We start from the raw sequence: 19731 nt of genomic DNA, 5'->3' as shown, positions 1-19731 counted from the left end.
AATCTAATAAAAATTATATTAAAAAAAAAAAACAAATTTGATTTTAAAAAGCTCGACAGTATTTTTGGGTTGGTGTTTTCTTTTAAAAAAACAACAGAACTCATCATCTCTTTATGGAAGCTGTACTTTCACGATTGCTGCTACATATTACTGTTAGAGCAAGCATTGTTAAAGATCAAAACTTCTATACAAATTAAAAAAATTGGTGGCTTGTTTACTTGGACACCTTTTTTGTCCTCATATGCAAAAAGTCACAACTGTAACCACAATTTATAAATGAGGGGAAATAATGGGGGGGGGCACTGTATGTGGCATAATAAATACTGGTCAGTCTCTACAATTTTCTGCATGTGGGCTAGTATAAGATCCAACCACTCCCCTCGGGATAAATGGCACAGTTCACAATTGAAGCGGGGAACAAGCCAATATTTTTTCAAACCCTAATCTGCATACAGCAATATTGTACAGATAACAAGAAACAGCTTGCTGAATAATGTATCAATTAATTTTAAAGCCTTCAGCTGGTTTTAGCTGGTAAAATAACCCTTCATGTTAATACCTTGCAAGGACAAATAATAAAATATTAATCAAAGTTTATGCTAATCAAGTGTTAATTGCAAACAATCCATACCAAAGAGAATGAATTAATATATTAACAATATTAGCCTGCTAAGTTATTAATCCGGAGGAATAATTAATTTACTTTAACATCATTAATTTGAATACTACCAAGGAGGCTAATGGCTGTGCATGTTTAGATAGATAGATAGATAGATAGATAGATAGATAGATAGATAGATGTTTTACTGCCTTACTCATTGACCCACAGCTTTGGGGCATGGAATACCATTTCACCTCTAGAAACCATAAAACAGGGATGGAATCCTTCCAGAGATCATTGCTCTCTAGTGCAATGACACTAAGGCTGCAATCTTACCTCCCCAGTGAAATCAACAGGACTTAATTCTCAGTGGAATTGGGGCCATGCTATTATGTTGCAATCATCTACATACTTACCATATATACTCGAGCATAAACCGACCAGAATATAAGCTGAGGCACCTAATTTTACCAAAAAAACCCTGGGAAAACTTATTGACTCGAGTATAAGCCGGTTCACCACACCACAAGCCTCCTGGTGGGCTGGAGTGCGTGTGTGCATGTACATACCGCAGAGGGGCCTCCTCTCTCCCCACCCAGCCCCTCCCGTCCCCCTGCCTACCTAGGGTGCTGCGGAGAGGCAGAGGCTAGTGACGGCAGGGGCGGAGGAAGAACAAGCAGCCCAAAAGGGCTGCTTTCAGGCTGCTCCTTCCTCCTCCTCCCCCGACAACAGCCTCTTATACCCTCACTTGAGTATAAGCCGAGGGGGGCTTTTTCAGCATAAAAAATGTGCTGAAAAAGTCAGGTTATACACAAGTATATACGGTACCTAGGAGTAAGTCCTAATGAACCGAGTATGACTTACTTCTGAGTAGGCATGTATAACATTGCGCTGTTAAGGTTGTGTTTTTCTGTTTCCTAAAAATATGTTAGTGTGCTACAATGCATCAATACAGAAAAGTATATTTGGCTTTATCTAATTCTTACTCTGTGCTTGCTGTTGCTCCACCCCCCACCCTCATCACTGTCTTGTTCTCCTATTATAGAGTGAAGACCCTGCATATACTGCTTACACTGTTTGTACTAGGGTCTTCAGAGAACCCTACCAATTACTGTGCCTCAGGAATTCAGGCAGAAACATCTAATATCATCCCACACTCTGCTCCAACAGCTGGGGGTTCCAGGGCAGATTACCCCAGCCAAGTAAGCAGGGGAAGAGTGGACAAATAATATATACGTGAATAATGTGCGCTGTCTGAACCATATTGCTCTAACACCCTTCCTTCCCCGTAGTGTGGAGCAATACCCTCCAGAAACAAGGGAGGCACTTATTGACACACAAGAGTAAACTTTGTGTTAGCAAAGGACAGGCAAACCACTGCAGCCATTGCAACAGCTGCCTAAAAACCTATGAGCACGTTTTGCTTGAAGGATCACAATTCAGATTTAAGGAACATAATAAGCTGTCACCACACATGGAGTCTACTGCACTGCTTGATGCAGTCTCTCTCTCTCATGGTGGCGGAGGCTAAGACATCAGCACTGGAGGAGCATTCAGGTGGCGATATCTCTTCTTCTCCCTCACTTACTCTTCCCTTTGACTACCTCACACTGTCACGGCCCCGAAACAGGAATCTTTAGATGCAGAGTCTTCATATAAACAGTAGCCCCAATAAGGAGGCATGGTAGCCCCAGATAGTGCTTCAAATGAAACAGTTCTCTTCTTCTCTGATGTTAAAAGAAATCACCTACAGCATATCTCATACACTGGTGCCTCGTGTTACGTACTGTTCCCCTTACGAATGCTTCAGGTTACGCACTCCGCTAACCCGGAAGTAGATGCCCCTTGTTGCAAACTTTGCCCCGAGATGTGAGTGGAAGCCGCGCTCCGGCAGTGTGGCAGCAGCAGGAGGTGCCATTAGTGAAAGAGCGCCTCATGTTATGAGTGGTTTCCGGTTACAAACGGACCTCCGGAACAGATTAAGTTGATAACCGGAATTTGGTTTAAGTTTGATTTACAAACTTAATCTGTTCTGGAAATCCGTTCTTAAACCAAAGCGTTCTTAAACCAAGGCGTGCTTTCCCATAGCAGCGGGGGACTCAATTTACAAACGGAACACACTCAACAGGAAGCAGAACATGTTCTTATTCCAAGGCAAAGTTCACAAACCAAAACACCTTCTGGGTTTGCAGCGGTCTTAATCCAAGTTGTTCATAAACTGGGCTGTTCTTAAACCAAGGTACCACTGTATTCACACACTTAGGTTTGGAAACCTAAAAATACTTATGAAGAGGTAAATCCTACTAATGAAATCAGTGGGATTTGCTTCCAAGTAAACATGCTTAGGATTGGACCGCTATGGTTTAAGACCGTTCATCCATTAGCATCAACAAATAGTTGCAGACACAAAGCATGACTTTTCTATCATTTAAAGAAAAACAAACAAACAAAGGAAATGTCTATAGGATATTCAGTGGAAAACCTTGCCAAGTTTACACTCACAGGGTTGCTACGAAGCTACACAGATATTATGAACCTATTAAGCATGCTTGCGAACTGACCTTCATAAGGTGCTGGTTTATCCATTTTGTGAATGTTTTCTTTTGTACTTTGTCCCGCTCATCTGAGGAGGGAAAAAGAAGAAGACTGTATTAATTCTAAAAATAGTACTTACTAAGGTCTGGGAGTGTTATGTTAAAAAAATTTCACACTGCTTGAAAAGATAAGGTGAAGATTCAATTAATCATCGCAAGCTGGTTTGAAACATCTGTTACAACAAACTACAAGAGAACCACTTACAAAGTCGAACAGGAGAGAGGTGGTGAAATTAAGAACCAAAAATGCTGAAAACTAATTTAAACTGATTTTTTTTTTAAAAAAAAGTTGATTAAATAGGGAGGGGCACTGTGTTCTACAGAGAAGGATGCCAACAAATACACATTCCAGATTATTTATATCAGGGCTTGTCAACATGCTGCGATCCAGATGTTGTTGGACTCCAAAGCCCATCAACCCTAAGTTGGCACAGTCAATGGTTAGAGATGATGCAGCCTGTAGTTTAACAACATCCCTGACTTGTATATTATTAAAATAATGTCTATCACTTCGGATACTCAAGGCGGCAAACAACATAAACAATAAAATACAAATACAAAAATAATAAAAAGACCCAAACTTCCCACCTCCCCAAAAAAACATTGTTGAGATACTTCTGCAACACTGCGAGCTTGCAACCATCAACAAAATGGTCTTAGCCATATGCTGAAAGGACTTGGTAAGCCGCCTTGCTGCCCTACAGATGAGGTGCGGCGACTGAATGGAACACGCATGTTGGGAGAAGTATGGGAGACTGTGGCATGTTGTTCTCGTGGATAAACTGATGGCTTGGGTGAAGGTGAGCAGAAGCCAAAAAAAGAAAAAGACTAATAGTGAAGGCTGGTATTGCTTTTTTGCATATATTAGCAGGGCTGATTGGTTGTGTCTACTGTCATATGCCCATGGAACAATATGGTGAAGACTTATAATCTGAAAAAAGAGGACATTAGAAAAGAGTCAATATTTTATAACACCATTTGTTGTGCAGTTCTAGTGGGGGAGGGTGTATTTGTCTGATATGCATGTCCATGTTTCAAAAATGAAAAAATGCATAATTATTTTAAAAGTCCAGTCTCACATACCCATCTAACAAACCAACAGAGGGTGAACAGACACAAAGCAGGACCTCTGCTAAGGAACTAAATGTGCACTTTCACATAGGGAACAGGGTGGGTCACCTTCACTTAAGGTAATCTCTCCTGAGGCTACTTGTGGCTTAGGAGATCAGAAATTGCACTCTGACTACAACTTTGCTTCTCAGCCCAATTAAACGTAAATGAAATATTGCAATGATAGTCTCCATCCACCCAGCTCCTGTCAAAGCTTAGGACATTATACCACAAACGCAAGTGCACAAAACTCTCTAAGCTGCTAATTTTCACTGGTCCACATTTCACACCTGGTCCCAAGCTCACTTTATTCTTCCATACTGCTCTTTCCCACTTGCTGTCTGTAAAGCAGTGTCCATCTTTCTTTAGGTGCTTACAGGACACCAGAAGGTTGCTTTTCTGGACAGTTTCAGCACCCGTGTCCATTTGCAGCTCTTGCTGCCCCCTTCCTCTAAAACACTGGCTTTCAGTTGGTGGGTTGGGACCCACTACCAGGTCACAGCCTGATCTCAGGTGGGTCACAACAGCAGAATTACTGAAAAACAACTATATGGTTAAGAAAAGAAAGTGGGTCCCTAAATGAATGTTTAGGCTAAAGGTGTGTCCTGGGATTGAAAGTGGAAGAATACAGCTCTAAAGTGAATGGGATCAGTTACCAGAACAGACAGCCATAACACACCTCCACATATCCCTAAAATACGGAGCTGTTCCGTGAATTTTAATTCTATGCAACTTTGGAAACCAATCAACATCTCCAGTAGGGCTGTCAGGCTGGAACCCAAAGATTCCCCCTCTTCTTTTAAACCTGCTGATCAATTGGGAGAGGAGGCGGTCGTAACCTCCTGCCCTTCTAAATCCTATTATCTTCCTCCTCCAGTTTGCTGTAACAAGCAGGATTTCAGAGCTGGAGTGGACTCTGGGAGGACAAAGGGAGAGGGACAAGTGGGAGCGGCCTCATCTGCTGATTCGCCCTTTCCTGGATTTGCTAACAGAGTAAGGCTTAACTGATGCTTAAGGTATGCAATGTCTCTCTGGACATAACGAAGACAAAGAAGCAAAGGAGTAGGTTTTTTCCATTTTAATTAAGATGATCGCAACACATGTATCAATTTTTCGTCTTGTCCTCTATTTCACAAGGTAATCAAGCACTGCTGTGTTGGGAAAGGCAATGCGCAGGATGGCAGAATAACTCAAGAACGAAGGGGAAGCAAAAGTATTTTTTAGAACAGAGCTGAAATGCCTGTAAAAATCAGGTACTGAATTTTTATTTTTGAAACTCCTCCAGGGGAAAAAGGTGGGGGTTTTTTAACAGAATATCTGCAAATATTCTCAGTAGTAGTACTATTATTATCTGGTAGAAGGAGCTATTCCCCTCCCCCACTTGGCCCTGGAATTATGCAATGTATGGGGCATTGTGGGGGATATAAATTGGCGGCTAGGCCGCCAACAAAGGAAGCCTGCTATATTGCCACCGTTGTTGCTTGCTACTGCAGCAAAAACCAAAAGCAAGTGGAAAGAGCCCGTGCTGCTGGCATTTCTAATATTAAGTCCCTTTCTCAATATTTTTTTGGAGAATTTCATCAACTTCACACTGGAAAAAAGTCTGTTAAAAAAATCTTCCCATTACACTACCCTCAAACAAAGAAAAGATAAAAGAAGGGCCATTTCACTCAGTCCTCAAATGTTTTTGATATTAGAAGTCATATTAACATTTGCTGTAAAAATAAATTTTGATTCTTCCAGCTTATGCCATTTATTCCCATTTCAGTTTTAATATATGCCTCCGTTTTGAACTTGATAGTTGCTGATGAGTGATAGGAGGCACCAGTTGGGGAAGCCCCAAGGGAAGAAGGACCAGAGCCAGGCGATTGGTGGTGGGACAACAATGATTGGTCAGAGGGAGAAGAGGAAGTAGACTGGGAGGAGGAGGTATCAGAAGCTGAAGAGGTAACAGGGCTTAGTGAGCAGGAAGCCTCTGTGGCAGAGAGTGGTCCAGAATCAGAGGCAGAAGCGGAGGCTGGAGAGGCCTTGGCAGAGATAAGTCAGGCTGGTGAAGAAGCCAGGGTGTTTCCCCCTTCCTGCTGTGACTAGCTCCCCTCCCATTTGGTCTTCCAGAACCAGAAAGGGTATGAAGAGAGTGGAGCAAAGACAGGCAAGACAACAGTCTCAGATTGCTTGGGAAGGAACCAGGGGAGGAGGAGACTTAGGCAGCTGTGGGAAGGCGGAGACCTTCAGTCTTCACAACCACCTCATAGGATCAAGTTCTACCGGGAAGAGTTGCTGTGCTCTCTAGGCCTGGCCTCCTGAGCTGTCTTGTCTCTTTGAATAAAGAGTTAATTTCACTGAAGTCTTGTTGAGTTATTGATGACCGGCTCCCAGCACCCACTCCTGTAAGCCTCTTACTGCAATTGTGTTATACTTAGAACAGCAATGCCATGACAACAGTAAAAAGCTAATAGTGATTGTCACAGAATAGATCCACAGAAATAAATGGACTTGAAGTTCTACAGGTTTTTTTGCTTAATTTATATACCACCCTTCATCCAAGGATCACCAGGCGTCTTACAATATAACAACACAGAAATACAAAACACAACAACAAACAAAACAAAACACTGCAGCATTTTTTATTTATTAAATAATGTTGGATACCAGCCAAAGACATTATTTTGGGTCTTTGGAGCATGCTAGGACACTTTGGGCTGTAAATCCTAGGCGCGCACTTATTTAGAGTAAGCTTCACTGAACACAGTGGGACTTACTTCCATGTAGGCATGTATAAGATTGCTCTGTTAACCAAACGTCTACTTACCACCATAATTCCAACTAAAGCCGTACCAGAAAATGTTGCCAGAATGCAAAAAGACTGGATCTCACAATATATAATATCCTTACTTTGGGATAATATTGGAACTTAGAAGGTAACCATGCATTAATGCTTTGCAAATTTACTATGATTACAAGCAGTAAAATGGAGTAAAGTCAGATGCAGACACATAAAAACCAAGTTGTAAACATATAACTTTGACAGTGTCCAGCACATTCACAAACAACAGGACTAAAGTTCAGAGCCTTTTACAGCAAGTCTTTCAAACCAGAGGCTCTGGAAAACAAAGTAAAAAAACAACACCTCGGATAACTGAGCTAATCCATAAGAAAGCAAAATATGTTTGCAATTCCAAAGACTAGTTTTGCACATTTTCTTTCCAAAGCAAAACTGGTAAAACAAGCATAAAACATAGCACAGTTAGTACTAACCCGTACAGCACATTAGTTCCACCAATTTTGTATTCCATTCCTGATTACACCTAGGAAGCTGTCCCATCATTCTAGGTGAGTAAGGTGCTGTTAGTTTTCTTAAACTCTTCAACTTCAGGCTATAAACTAGTTTTTCCTTTTGCATGTGTGTGTGTATATATAGAAAACGAAATACCTTTGTTGACAGAATGGCTCCTTCTGATAGAAGGGGGGGAAAGTAGGAACTCCCCTTTTTAAGTAAACATTAGCAATCACATGCCTGCTACAGCCAGCCAGATAATGGTCTTTTACATTGTATTTCAAAACACAACTGTTGCAAGAGGTACAATTTTTAGTTTTATCTTTATATAGACTGGGTACTTTTTCTGGTATATCCTCATTACAGTCATACTGAAAGATTTGCCCTACCTAATTAAAAGGGTGGGGGAATGTGCAGACTACCAGCTAGGATTGTCATATTTCCCTTGTTTCCAGCCTAATGTGTAATATAGGCCCAACATATTAATACTGATTTTTATCCTCAGCAGACATATGCCGATTATATCTTTCAATGCACATTCACTGCCCCTCCTTTAAGTGATTTCACTCAAGCTAAATCTATACATGCAACCAACTGAGGTGGTATGAAAGACTGTGGCACTCTGGAGTACAGGGAGAGCATATTACTTTTGATTTCTCTCTCGTCCCCAAAAGAAAAGTGAAAAGTTGTCAGCAGAAAACTAGCTAATCGTGAAGAAAAGTTCCGCCTTAACTGCTGTGTTGACTTTCTTTTTAAAAGGTAAAGGTAAAGGTACCCCTGCCCGTACGGGCCAGTCTTGCCAGACTCTAGGGTTGTGCGCTCATCTCACTCTATAGGCCGGGAGCCAGTGCTGTCCGCAGACACTTCCGGGTCACGTGGCCAGCGTGACATCGCTGCTCTGGCAAGCCAGCGCGGCACACGGAACACCGTTTACCTTCCCGCTAGTAAGCGGTCCCTATTTATCTACTTGCACCCGAAGGTGCTGCTAAAAGTCAGTATTAAAAATGTGAGATTCTGATGCTCTCCATTCTACCACCTCACTATTTTGCCATCTCATTTGCTTCATGGGAAGACCAGGTCTCAGTTCTGGTAGTTCTAAAATGTAGGGGTAGGTGATTTTTCCTAATCACTCCAACACCTTCCCTGTTATAAGTCATAGGGGGTACTGTAGCCTTTTCTTCTGCTCAATATTTTTATCAGACTTCCACAACCTGATGCCCTTCAGATTGCTTGGAATACAAGTCCCCTCAGCCCCAACTAGCATGACAAATAGACAATGATGATGGAAAGCGTAGTCTGGTCGAATAAGAAAGAAAAAAGCAACTAGGTCACAGATTACTCTGATTTGCGAAATGTCTAAAATGACAGCTGATGTAACATTAAAAGTGTGCACTGGATTAAGAACATTCACTGGGAAGTAGAAAGACTAACTAAAGTAACAAAAACCACAAATATCTACCCTTTCTATTTAAACATATGGGCTCCTCTCAAATTACAGCCTAACCTCAACTCAAGCACCAGAGTCAACTGCTACCAACATAAACAGGGCTTATTTGGCAAATGCCAGGAGCCGGCATATGCTCTTCCAAGAAAGGTATTTCAGGCATGTATTTTCTCCACTACTAAGTGGGCACCAGCCCTCTCTACAGCTGTGTTTTAAAAAGTTTCTTCCGGCATTATTTTGAACAGTCGCATAGAGAAGGGCGGTCATGCTATATTCACTGTTCTAATCTTTCAGACTGTCTACAGGGTTTCAAGAGGTGAAGTCTACAGTTAGGCTGTTTAAAGCTGTTTGAGACGAAAGGACTGATTGCCTAAAGCTTAACTTATACAACCATATTTTACAGGAGAACCAAGCATTTCCCCTTCTCCTGCCATTTCCTCATGGAGAAGCTTTGTTTTGAAAGCACCTCAATAATGAGTTTCCTCTTTTCTGCCAACAAAAGCTGCACATCAAGCAAAATTATTAAATTCCATATTGAGGCTGTATCCCTGCTCACACAACAGACTTCTGTGTATGCGACAGAATGTCTCCTTGCTTTCCGACTGCATGGAGTTAACCAGCATATATAAAGAACAGGTCCCAATACACTCTTGGCATGAACAAGAATGAGTAACAGATGAGTAAGCTTAAATATCAGTGTCCGGGATCACCTGAGCATAGTGATTCTTACTGGAACTCTTTAAAAGGTAAAGGGACCCCCGACCATTAGGTCCAGTCGTGGCCGACTCTGGGGTTGCAGCGCTCATCTCACTTTATTGGCTGAGGGAGCCAGCATACAGCTTCCGGGTCATGTGGCCAGCATGACTAAGCCGCTTCTGGCAAACCAGATGCTTTCGAACTGCTAGGTTGGCAGGAGCAGGGACCGAGCAACGGGAGCTCACGGGGATCGCGGGGATTCAAACCGCCGACCTTCTGATCGGCAAGTCCTAGGCTCTGTGGTTTAACCCACAGCGCCACCCGCGTCCCTACTGGAACTCTTTACTGGCTCTCAATTAAGTGAATGGTTGCAATTTGCTCTTAGGAAAGAAATTGGAGCACAGTGCTTCAGAGAGCTGTTGTGCTTGAGGGAAAACCTGCCCTTCACCCCAGATCCTCACTGACCAAACTACAGGTGGGGAGGCATGTTTGACTTGCCAGGTTACAACCCAGAGAGAGAGATTACCACTGTTCCTTTAAATTCTCTAGTGTAACTGGAGATAAGGAGGCACAGCTTCACATTCCTGTTCAGTATACCCTGTCACTGACAGCTTCCAATGTTTCACCTCTTCTACCTGCTGTAAGAACATAGAGGCATATGGTTCACAGCAGGTAGGGCAAACAAGAAGGATCACCATAGTCACAGGGCACTTCCAAATGCTGAAGTACCTAAAGATGCCAGAGTTTGAATCTGCAACCTTATACATGAGCTACAATGCTTCCACCCAAGGCTAGGTGATAACATCACCAATGGGTCAATGATGGGGTCTGGGGAGGAACAAGTCAAAGAAGCTAAGGCTTCCATATCTTTGCTGCATCAAGGTGTTTAAAAAGCAAGGATACATCTCCAGATTGTACACTGGGAATGCAAGGAGGGGGAGCAATATGTATTTGCATGCATACTGCACAGAATTGTACTACAGACTACATACACCCTGACCACCATAACAATGAACATTTTCTGTGCCTTTTAGCCCTTTTCAGAAAATTTCATTAGAAGAGAAAAGAGATTACCACACCCAAATTCAACATTTCCTTTAAAATTCCTTTAAAATTTCCATGACAAAAAGCAGAACAGGTCTGGCTTCATACTACCATGCAACCAGAATCTATACTACCATGCAACAAGAATCCACCTGCCTCTGCAACCTGTTGTAATATGTGAGGCTGAGTTATGTACCACAACAAACGAAGGAAGTGTATGGACTGCCAAATCACTGCATCTGAAAGAAGGAGAAAGGCAGTACTATTGTGCTTCTCAAGATCAGGAACTGCAACCCTAGCGATAAGATAAGACGAATGTTAAACTGCAATCCATATACCAGCCTCTCAAACCAAACAAGTTGTTTCTCTTGAAGTTTGAGCAGCATTTTAAAAGAGTGGGTGAATGAAAGATTGCTGTCCACCCACTGGGCTTTAGGTGCAGTGCTTAGAAAACAGAATTCAAGGAGAATGTGTGGGCTGAAAGAAAAAGAAAAAAAGGTTCTGGTTGAATCATTCTGTATTATGTTCTCTATTCTGCTGCCCTTCCTTTTGTTGGACCTTTCAATGAGATCAACTGGAATGAAACAGCTGCAGAAAATCACTAGAGGTCTTAGCCTTGCAGCAATCTTTTATTTAGGGTCTGCATTCTCTTCTTCCTTTCTGGAGCATAATGACTGCATTCAGTAGCTTCTGGCAAAGCAAGTGCAGCCATGAAAGTTCTAACAACTTACTTTGCAAGACAACATATCTAACCACTTAGTTATTTTACAATTCTTACTTATTTTTGGCAGATGTAACTGATTTGCCTCTGTCAATTGCTCCACAATCCCATGGATAAATTCAGCACTGAAATACAGAAGTGGCAAGTACTGAAGGGTTCTGTACAAATTTGCATCTCTATAGTGTGAAGCATACTATATATTGTCAGTAGTGCAAAAGGAATGGATTTGTACCACGTGAATCTAGCTATTATCATGCTCTAGACTATTGCCTGTTAGTAATATAACACTTATTTTTTCTAGAGAGACAATTCACATGTGAACAAGACACTTATTTTCTTCACACACCCCTCCTTGTGTATGGGAATATAACTCCCAGTAGACATTTTGAATAATGAAGTGGGTGAAAATAATGCTACGATAGTGACTGAAATTGTTCTGGCTACTGCTTACAGAAGAGTCTACATAGTGAAAATAAGCTGCAAGTTCACCTGTATGAGCCAGACATTACTGCCAAAAGTGGTGTTCTACAAAGTAAAGCTTTAAGACTAATGAGAAGCTACATGATGAGGGGTAAATAAAATTAGGATAAATTGGTATCATAACAGGGAAGAGAAAGAAACATAGGATAAATAGGAATTAGGGGCGGCTATCAGGCAACTTGTCTTTCTTTTATTTCTTGGAAATGCTAAAGATTACTTGGAACAGATTTTACCAATGACTAAACAGCATAGTTATCATAAACCATATTACTGTCCTGTACTGCAGAGGCATTACACCAAAACAATTGTTTAATGTGTAGGTAGGTTTCTCAGGATCAATGAGATTAGGCTTCTGTAGTGAGTAAAAGGCCCATGACTAAAAAGATCTTTTGTATCCACCAGCAACATTGGAAAAACTTTTTCCCCCCAAAAAAATAAATTTGTGAGGATGACAACTCCCACACCAACCATAATGGGGAATACCTGCAGCTTTGCTTTACTTGATGTTGCCTTCTTTGTAGTTTTAGGCAAATAAATACTAATTGTGCTGAAATAGTAAAAGCAGTCTTATCTCTGCCCTAAATGATCTTTACACAGTATATTAATGATGGAAACACTTAAGATGATGATGATGTCTACTTGGATTTTATGCCTTTTTGTGTATTTTTATTGTGTGTGTATTTATTTAAACCTAATGTGCTATGCTTAGAGAATGTGTTAATAGGGGTCTAACAAGTGCCATGAAATAGACGGTAGGGGTATTTGATAAGTTCTTTTAAAACAACTGATTGATAGTTTTTCAGCTTTAAATTCCTGAAATGAACTTCTGACACTGGCAAGCTCCTCCTCCTACATAACTGTTATATGAGTACAATATTCTCTAAACAAAATTCCTCAAGTGCAATAACCCTCAATGGCATCCTCTTGTATTTGCTCACATCCTTCTTTCCTTGATACAATCAGATGTGCTCTCTTCCCTCCTGTTACCAAAGGCTTGCGACAGCCATGGACTTGAAGGAGTCAGAGAAGTGTAAATATCAGAGGAACACAGGGGCTTTGAAAACAAGAGTCGGAAAGCAATCCTCTTATTTTCAATGGAATTTCTCTGCTTGTTAGATCTGGTTCTTACTGTACAAGAGAGACATCAAGTGATTCAACAAACTTTCTGATTAAAAACCGCAACAGTTGTTTGCAGCCAAATGATAGCTCTTTGAAACTTTCTGTGTGCATGTGTGGGTCTCCCCACATGTGATTCTCTGAGCGCAGAATCTTCCCGGCTGCATCCTTATCTTCTTGCCAATTCATTACAAAGGATGTTGAATCTCATAAGATGGAAAATGGAGGTGTGGTTCAATGTACAAATGTGGATGCTCTCACTGTTAAGTTTGCCACGTTCTCCTTGAACATCACTAAGTGCCTTTTGCTGGCTTGCTTGGGGTTTGAAATGACCATCTTTCCAGGAAAAAAAATACTGAAGGCCTGTGTGCTTTTCCATACATCAGTCAGAAAGCACAGGCAGTAAAACCTGGCTTAGTTACAGTCGTGAAAGTTTCTAAATTATTAGTAAAGGAACACAAGAAAGGCTTGTTAGAGCCATGTGGTCTAAGCTGCAGCAACCCGCTCAGAACCTTGTCACATGTTGAGCTTCTCTGGTAGACTGAAGGTGAACAACGGCCTTGATTACCTTCCTTTCAAGGTAAGGCTCTCAAGCCTAAGTCTGGCAGCACAGCTTACTCTATGGCATTAACCCCTTCATAGAATCATAGAGTTGATTGGAAGGGACCCTGAAGGTCTAGCCCAACTCCCTGCAATGCGGGAATCTCAACACACGGCTCCCCATCCAATCTGAAACCATAGTGGACCCTGCTTAGCTTTGGAAATGTGCTAGCAGTTTTATTGCTGCACCACTAATTAGACTTAAGGTTACTGGCTATATGGAGCTAGTTATCCCACATATCCCATCTTTTTGTTCCATGACAGAAGAAAGGAAATGCATAAATACAATATATCTAAGTAGTCAAAAATTTCAGGTAAATAACACTGAGTATTTCAGGTAAATAACACCATAATACTACCACTCTGTATTTATAATGAATCAGTAAGTCAAGAATTTTTCTTTGCCTGGTCTCCTATCTGCCAATATGCAAAAAGGCAAGTTTAACTACTCCTAAGGGAGTAGTTAAACAAACCAATAGTTAATTAAGTCAAAAGTCCCAGTCACTGGACATATAAACACATCAGCTGATGTTTACACCACAAACACACATTTTATTATTCCTATTGCACTAATATCCAACAAACACACTGTCATCCTTTGTTGGTGAAGTTGGAAGAAGAACAATCAAAAGATTCTGCTCAGCAACAAAGAAATGTAGAAAAATAAACAAAAGGACTTTCTGGATGTCAAACTGATACAAAGAGCACATACAGATAGAAACTGCTACAGCCTAAAACCATGTTAAATCTTTAGATTTAATTTATTTTGGTTCACACTGAAAGTATTCTTGTCCTACACAACTATGGTGTCTGCCGACAAAACATAAATAAATGGGACTTCAGGAAGCTAACTTAGGCTATATTGTGCTCTAAGAAACATTACTGTCTTGATCCAACACAATGTTAGTCATACTTAAGCTTATTTATTTCCATCAGTATCTAAATTAGTGCTGGATGCTGGCCTATAACCGGAAACCACACTGAGTCTTCTTACTTTTCTGATGATCAGAGGACAGTAGAATACAGAACTGAGACAGCTAGGCAAAGATTTGCACTAAATTTTAAATGGGAGGAATAACTATATGCCAGGATACCACTCCAAATTTCATCATGTGAAATTACAACACAAAACTCCTGTGATGCTCTGTGTTAACAGGGTCACAATTTTTGTTTTCTAGACACATGGAAAATAGCACTAAATACTATCTAGATTTGATGAGTGGAGACAAGTGAGTGAATTGTGTCACCATCAGTCATATGGGGCAGAATTTTTTTCTATTTCATCTTTCATGGAAGAATTTCGTACCTTCATTAGTGACAATGAATGGATGACAATTGCAAACACATATTAGGCACCCTTGGCATTATTTAGCCTTGTTTACCAAATACAAGTAAATGTAAAAGAGTAAGGGTGACTGAGGATGACATCCTTTGCCAGAACTCCTGTTAAGGAGCCTTTACTATTAAAAGCCCATACTATTAGAACCTACTGTCTTCCATAACATATGCCCTTGATTCTACTTTCTAAACTGGCTTTAACTCAGTGGGACATGTTCCACACTATTAAGACCTATTGTATTACCTAGGGCAGGGGTCTGCAACCCGCGGCTCCGGAGCCGCATGTGGCTCTTTTACACCTTTGCCGCGGCTCCGGAGCGGATACTAGTGAGGGGAGGAGGCGCATCGTGCGCCCCGACACTCCCCACTGTGGCGGGTGCTGTACTGGCTGTGACGTCGCATGGGGGCGGTGCGTGCATTAGTCACGCACCGTCCCAACATCACCTTCCCGCCCGCCCGCTACATTGAAAGGGGGCATGTACGCTGGTCACTGTTTTGAAGGGGAGTGAAGAACACACACACACAAAAAGGTAACTTGTTAATTTAACGTTTATTTCTATGAGGAGGAGTAATTCTGAGGGGTCAAACAAAGAAATAATAAAAAAGTGACAAAAAAGTTATTTTTATAATGATGAGTTTTGCGGCTCCCAGTTTTTTTTCCCTTCGAAAACGGGTCCAAGTGGCTCTTTTTGTCTTAAAGGTTGCAGACCCCTGACCTAGGGTATGTCATTGAGTCAACTTTCTAAATTGGCTATAACTGAGCGGGTCCTGCTTACAGAATCAGTGACACCCAGTTTAGTTGCTACCCCTGTAAATCAATGCCACTTGTTTATGCAGGCAACAAGTCCCAGGATAACTCTTCTGGGGCTTTTTTAGGTCACACTCAGGTCACTGTGTGCTCAAACTGAGAACTCAATACAGTTCTGCACATACCCAAAAACAACTATGCTGCTGGTGTTTGGAGTTGTAGTGTGGGTGTCATTTGTGTTTGTCTGGGCATTTTCCATTCTTTTTTTGTGGAGCAACGAGTGTACAACCCTCTCTTTCCATTTTGTGCCATTACTAGATCAGTCAGTTATCCCCAAAAGAAAAAGCAAACAAGTGCTCCTAAATGTCAATTTTCTTCCCTTCTTTCAGATAAATTGACCTTGTCTTCGTGCTTTGATTATACAACCAATCTGACAAATGGATTTTATTGTTGTTTCAGGAGAACTAATAATATAAGCAAGGCATATGTTACTCTTAATATTTTAACGTTTCAGTAGGGGCATAAACTACTTATAATAATCTTCCATTTCCACAAACTTAAAACTTAATCCATTATGGGAAATAAATTATTTGCATTCATTTTATTGTAAAATATGAATTGTTCCACCACAGTAAAATTATAGTAAGAAAAGATGAATGTTATGCAATTCAAATATCTAAAGCTTCCATAAATAAAATTTCTAGTGTTCAAAACAAAGCAGCCTTGAGTCAAATTTTAGATATGGTGACGCGTGGCTGACAATAACATGATTTCAAAAAGTGTGTGAATTGTAGGATTGCGAACTTCTGAACTACTCAATGCTGCTGCATCTTTTACTATTATTTACACAAACATCAGTTAGTGATTATTTTATCTCCATGCTATCTCAGCTGCGGATTTTTGTACATCAAGCTACTATCAGGGGTTCTCAGAAGAACCCTATACAGTATACATTTATACTCAGAATTATGTCTCAGTGAGTATAGTGGGACTAACGCCCAAGGAAGTCCATTTAGGATTCCAACCTTACTCACCTGCCAAAGTGTTTTCAGCAGCCAACAATGCCCTATATAGGACAAAGAAATCAGTCTCCAAGCAAGACAATAAATGGGTGCAGGAATATCTGGTTTTAAAAACCGGCAACATTCAGATCCCATTGAGATCACATTTCAATCTCTAAGGACACGCTCCTCCAGCTGACCTCCATATCACTATACTTAAAAATAAAAAAGGAAAAAACACCAACCTTAAACAGAAGCTGCAGTGCTGAACTGCCAATTCATAATTTATCAGCAAGTTTGATTCTCTTCATTTTAAATTTAAGCAGGATCATGGGCTTCTTTCCTGCTCCAGGTATTAAATTGGCACATCACCAATTACTGATTCTGTGTACATTTTGGCTTTGCATAGAAGTTATCACAGACCTAGTTCTGTAGGTTTCACTGCATGGCCTTTGGGCCACACTGTTTACACACACACCCTGCCTCTGTATTTGGGTGTGTACATGGCATGTCAACTGCAACTTCATGCGTCTTGACAGAGCGGGCCCTAGTCTATGTAAGAATACACCACAATCATTAATCTGTTGTGTGAATATGAAACATGGCACTTCTAAACCATGCCTCAACAGCACGTAGAGACTGTGATGGAGACAGACTAAAAGTCACAGGTTCAGATTCGCTCACATCAAGCAAGTAATCTATTTCAGGCACAGGGATTGATTACTAGAAGCATGGCTGCCAACTTTTCTTCTTTTCTTTTTTTTTTAAATGAATCCCTGTCCAAGCAAAGAGTATATTTTTAGCTGATGCAAATACAAGTGCACTGCCACATTGAACTGACAGAGTCACTTATGTGGACTTAAGGAAAACTTTGATAAACACAGGTCATACTTCCACTGAAAGCATGGCAAACTGCCCATGGAATTCCAGTGGGAATGGGATTAACGTTAGGCTACAGCCTAAAGGAATTTTCATTAGTTGAATAATCCATGGTAATCCAACACCGATTCTGTTTACAAAACACATTTTAAAAATTCTTCCTTAGCACAACAGGAACAAATATTATTCTTATTTAGCTAGTGCAAGTATTTGTCAACCCTGTGGATTTAACATTCAAATTTTATATGGCAAATAGTATCCAATATCACTGCTTAAATATGCTTGGGTTCATATTAATTTACACCATGTATATTTATTGTAATAATTTCTCACTGTTATTTACCTAACTTGTAGGTCAAACCTAGAACTATCAGGGTAAAGGTAAAGGTAAAGGGACCCGTAACCATTAGGTCCAGTTGTGGCCAACTCTGGGGTTGCGGTGCTCATTCACTTTATTGGCCGAGGGAGCCGGTGTACAGCTTCCGGGTCATGTGGCCAGCATGACTAAGCCGCTTCTGGCAAACCAGAGCAGCGCACGGAAACGCCGTTTACCTTCCCGTCTTAGTAGTACCTATTTATCTACTTGCACTTTGATGTGCTTTCAAACTGCTAGGTTGGCAGGAGCAGGGACCGAGCAACAGGAGCTCACCCCGTTGCAGGGATTCGAACCTCCGACCTTCTGATCAGCAAGTCCTAGGCTCTGTGATTTAACCCACAGCGCCACCTGCAACCCTATTAGGGTAGAGCTACACAAAGCAGAAAACATGGGGCAATCACAGAAAATGGCACAGCCCTATCTTGATTTCTGCATGTTGTCAAAGTAGTCAATCAGATTAATGCAGGAAACTTACAAGCAGGATTTGAGCACAAGAGCGCTCTCCCCTCCTGTGTTTTCTTTCATGTGGTTTTCAGAAGCATTACTGCATCCAACTGTTGTTGTCAGCAACCCTCTCCTCCTTGAATTTGTTTAATCCTCTTTTAAAGCCATCTATGTTGGTGGCCATCACTACCTGTGACAGGTTGTTTAACTATACACTGTGTGAAGAAGCACTTTCATTTTTCTGTCCTGGATCTTCCAACCTTCAGCTTCATTAGATGTCCACGTGTTTTAGTATTATGGGGGGGGGGGGGCGGGACATTTTTCCCTATCCACTTTCTCCATGCATAATTTTATAAACTTCTATCATTTCATTTCTTGCTCACCTTTTCTCTACACTAAAAAAAATCCCAAATACCGCAACCTTTCTCCATTCCCTTGATCATTTTGGTTGCCCTTTTCTCAATCTCTTCCAACTCTACAATATTCTTTCTATGATTCAGCAACCAGAACTGTATACAGTATTCCAAATGCAGTTTGCTCCATAGATTTGTATAATGGCATTATGATGCTGGCAGTTTTATTTTCAATTCCTTTCCTAACGATCCCTAGTATGGAATCTGCCTTTTCCCACAGCTGCCACAAACTGGGTTGACATCTTCAGCATGCTATCTCTGCTATGACCCCCAGGTCTCATTCCTGTTCAGTCACCACCAGTTCAGAACGCATGAGTGTATGTATGTGAAATTAAGATTGTTTTGCCCTGACACGCATCACTTAACACTTGCTTACACTGAATTGCTTTTTCCATCTCACCACCCATTCACTAAGTTTGGAGAGGTCCTTTCAGAGCTCTTCACAATCTCTTTTTCTGTTAATGACCCGGAACAATTTAGTATCATCAGCAAACTTGGGACATCTCAGGCTCAAGATCGTTTATCAGTAAGTTGAAAAGCACAGGTCTCAAAACTGATCCTTAGAGGACTTCACTTTCTACATCCATACTATGATCTACGATCTCTCCATTCAGAGAACTGTCCATTTGTTCCTACCCTTTACTTCCTGCAACATAAACAATTTGTGGTCCGTAAGAGTTCTCCTCTTATTCCTTGAATGCTAAGATTGCTCAGGAGTCTTTGGTGAGATACTTTGTCAAAAGCACAGTATGTCAACCACATCATCTCTATGTATATGCTTGTTGACACTCTCACAAAACTCATGAGACAGGACTCAACCAGCTACCAGTACGAAAAACTTAGCATCTC

General features: G+C 41.0%; 1 protein-coding gene across 35 annotated transcripts in view; it reads right to left on the bottom strand.

Moving 5' to 3' along the window:
- DST (dystonin) overlaps positions 1-19731 on the bottom strand; it is a 301155-nt gene that overhangs the window by 225265 nt on the left and 56159 nt on the right. For 34 of the 35 annotated variants that reach the window (XM_077926290.1, XM_077926284.1, XM_077926293.1 and 31 more), the window contains one exon: positions 3163-3224. In XM_077926290.1, coding sequence (XP_077782416.1) covers positions 3163-3224 — 62 coding nt within the window. Of the gene's footprint in view, positions 1-3162; positions 3225-7563; positions 7649-19731 lie in introns of those variants that run through there. The other variant, XM_077926300.1, reaches the window with a different exon arrangement.

The sequence above is a fragment of the Podarcis muralis genome, chromosome 3, assembly GCF_964188315.1.
Source record: "Podarcis muralis chromosome 3, rPodMur119.hap1.1, whole genome shotgun sequence".
Classification (NCBI taxonomy): Eukaryota; Metazoa; Chordata; class Lepidosauria; order Squamata; family Lacertidae; genus Podarcis; species Podarcis muralis.
The sequence above is the reverse complement of the archived record's forward strand: the minus strand, read 5'-3'. Positions and strand labels throughout refer to the sequence as shown.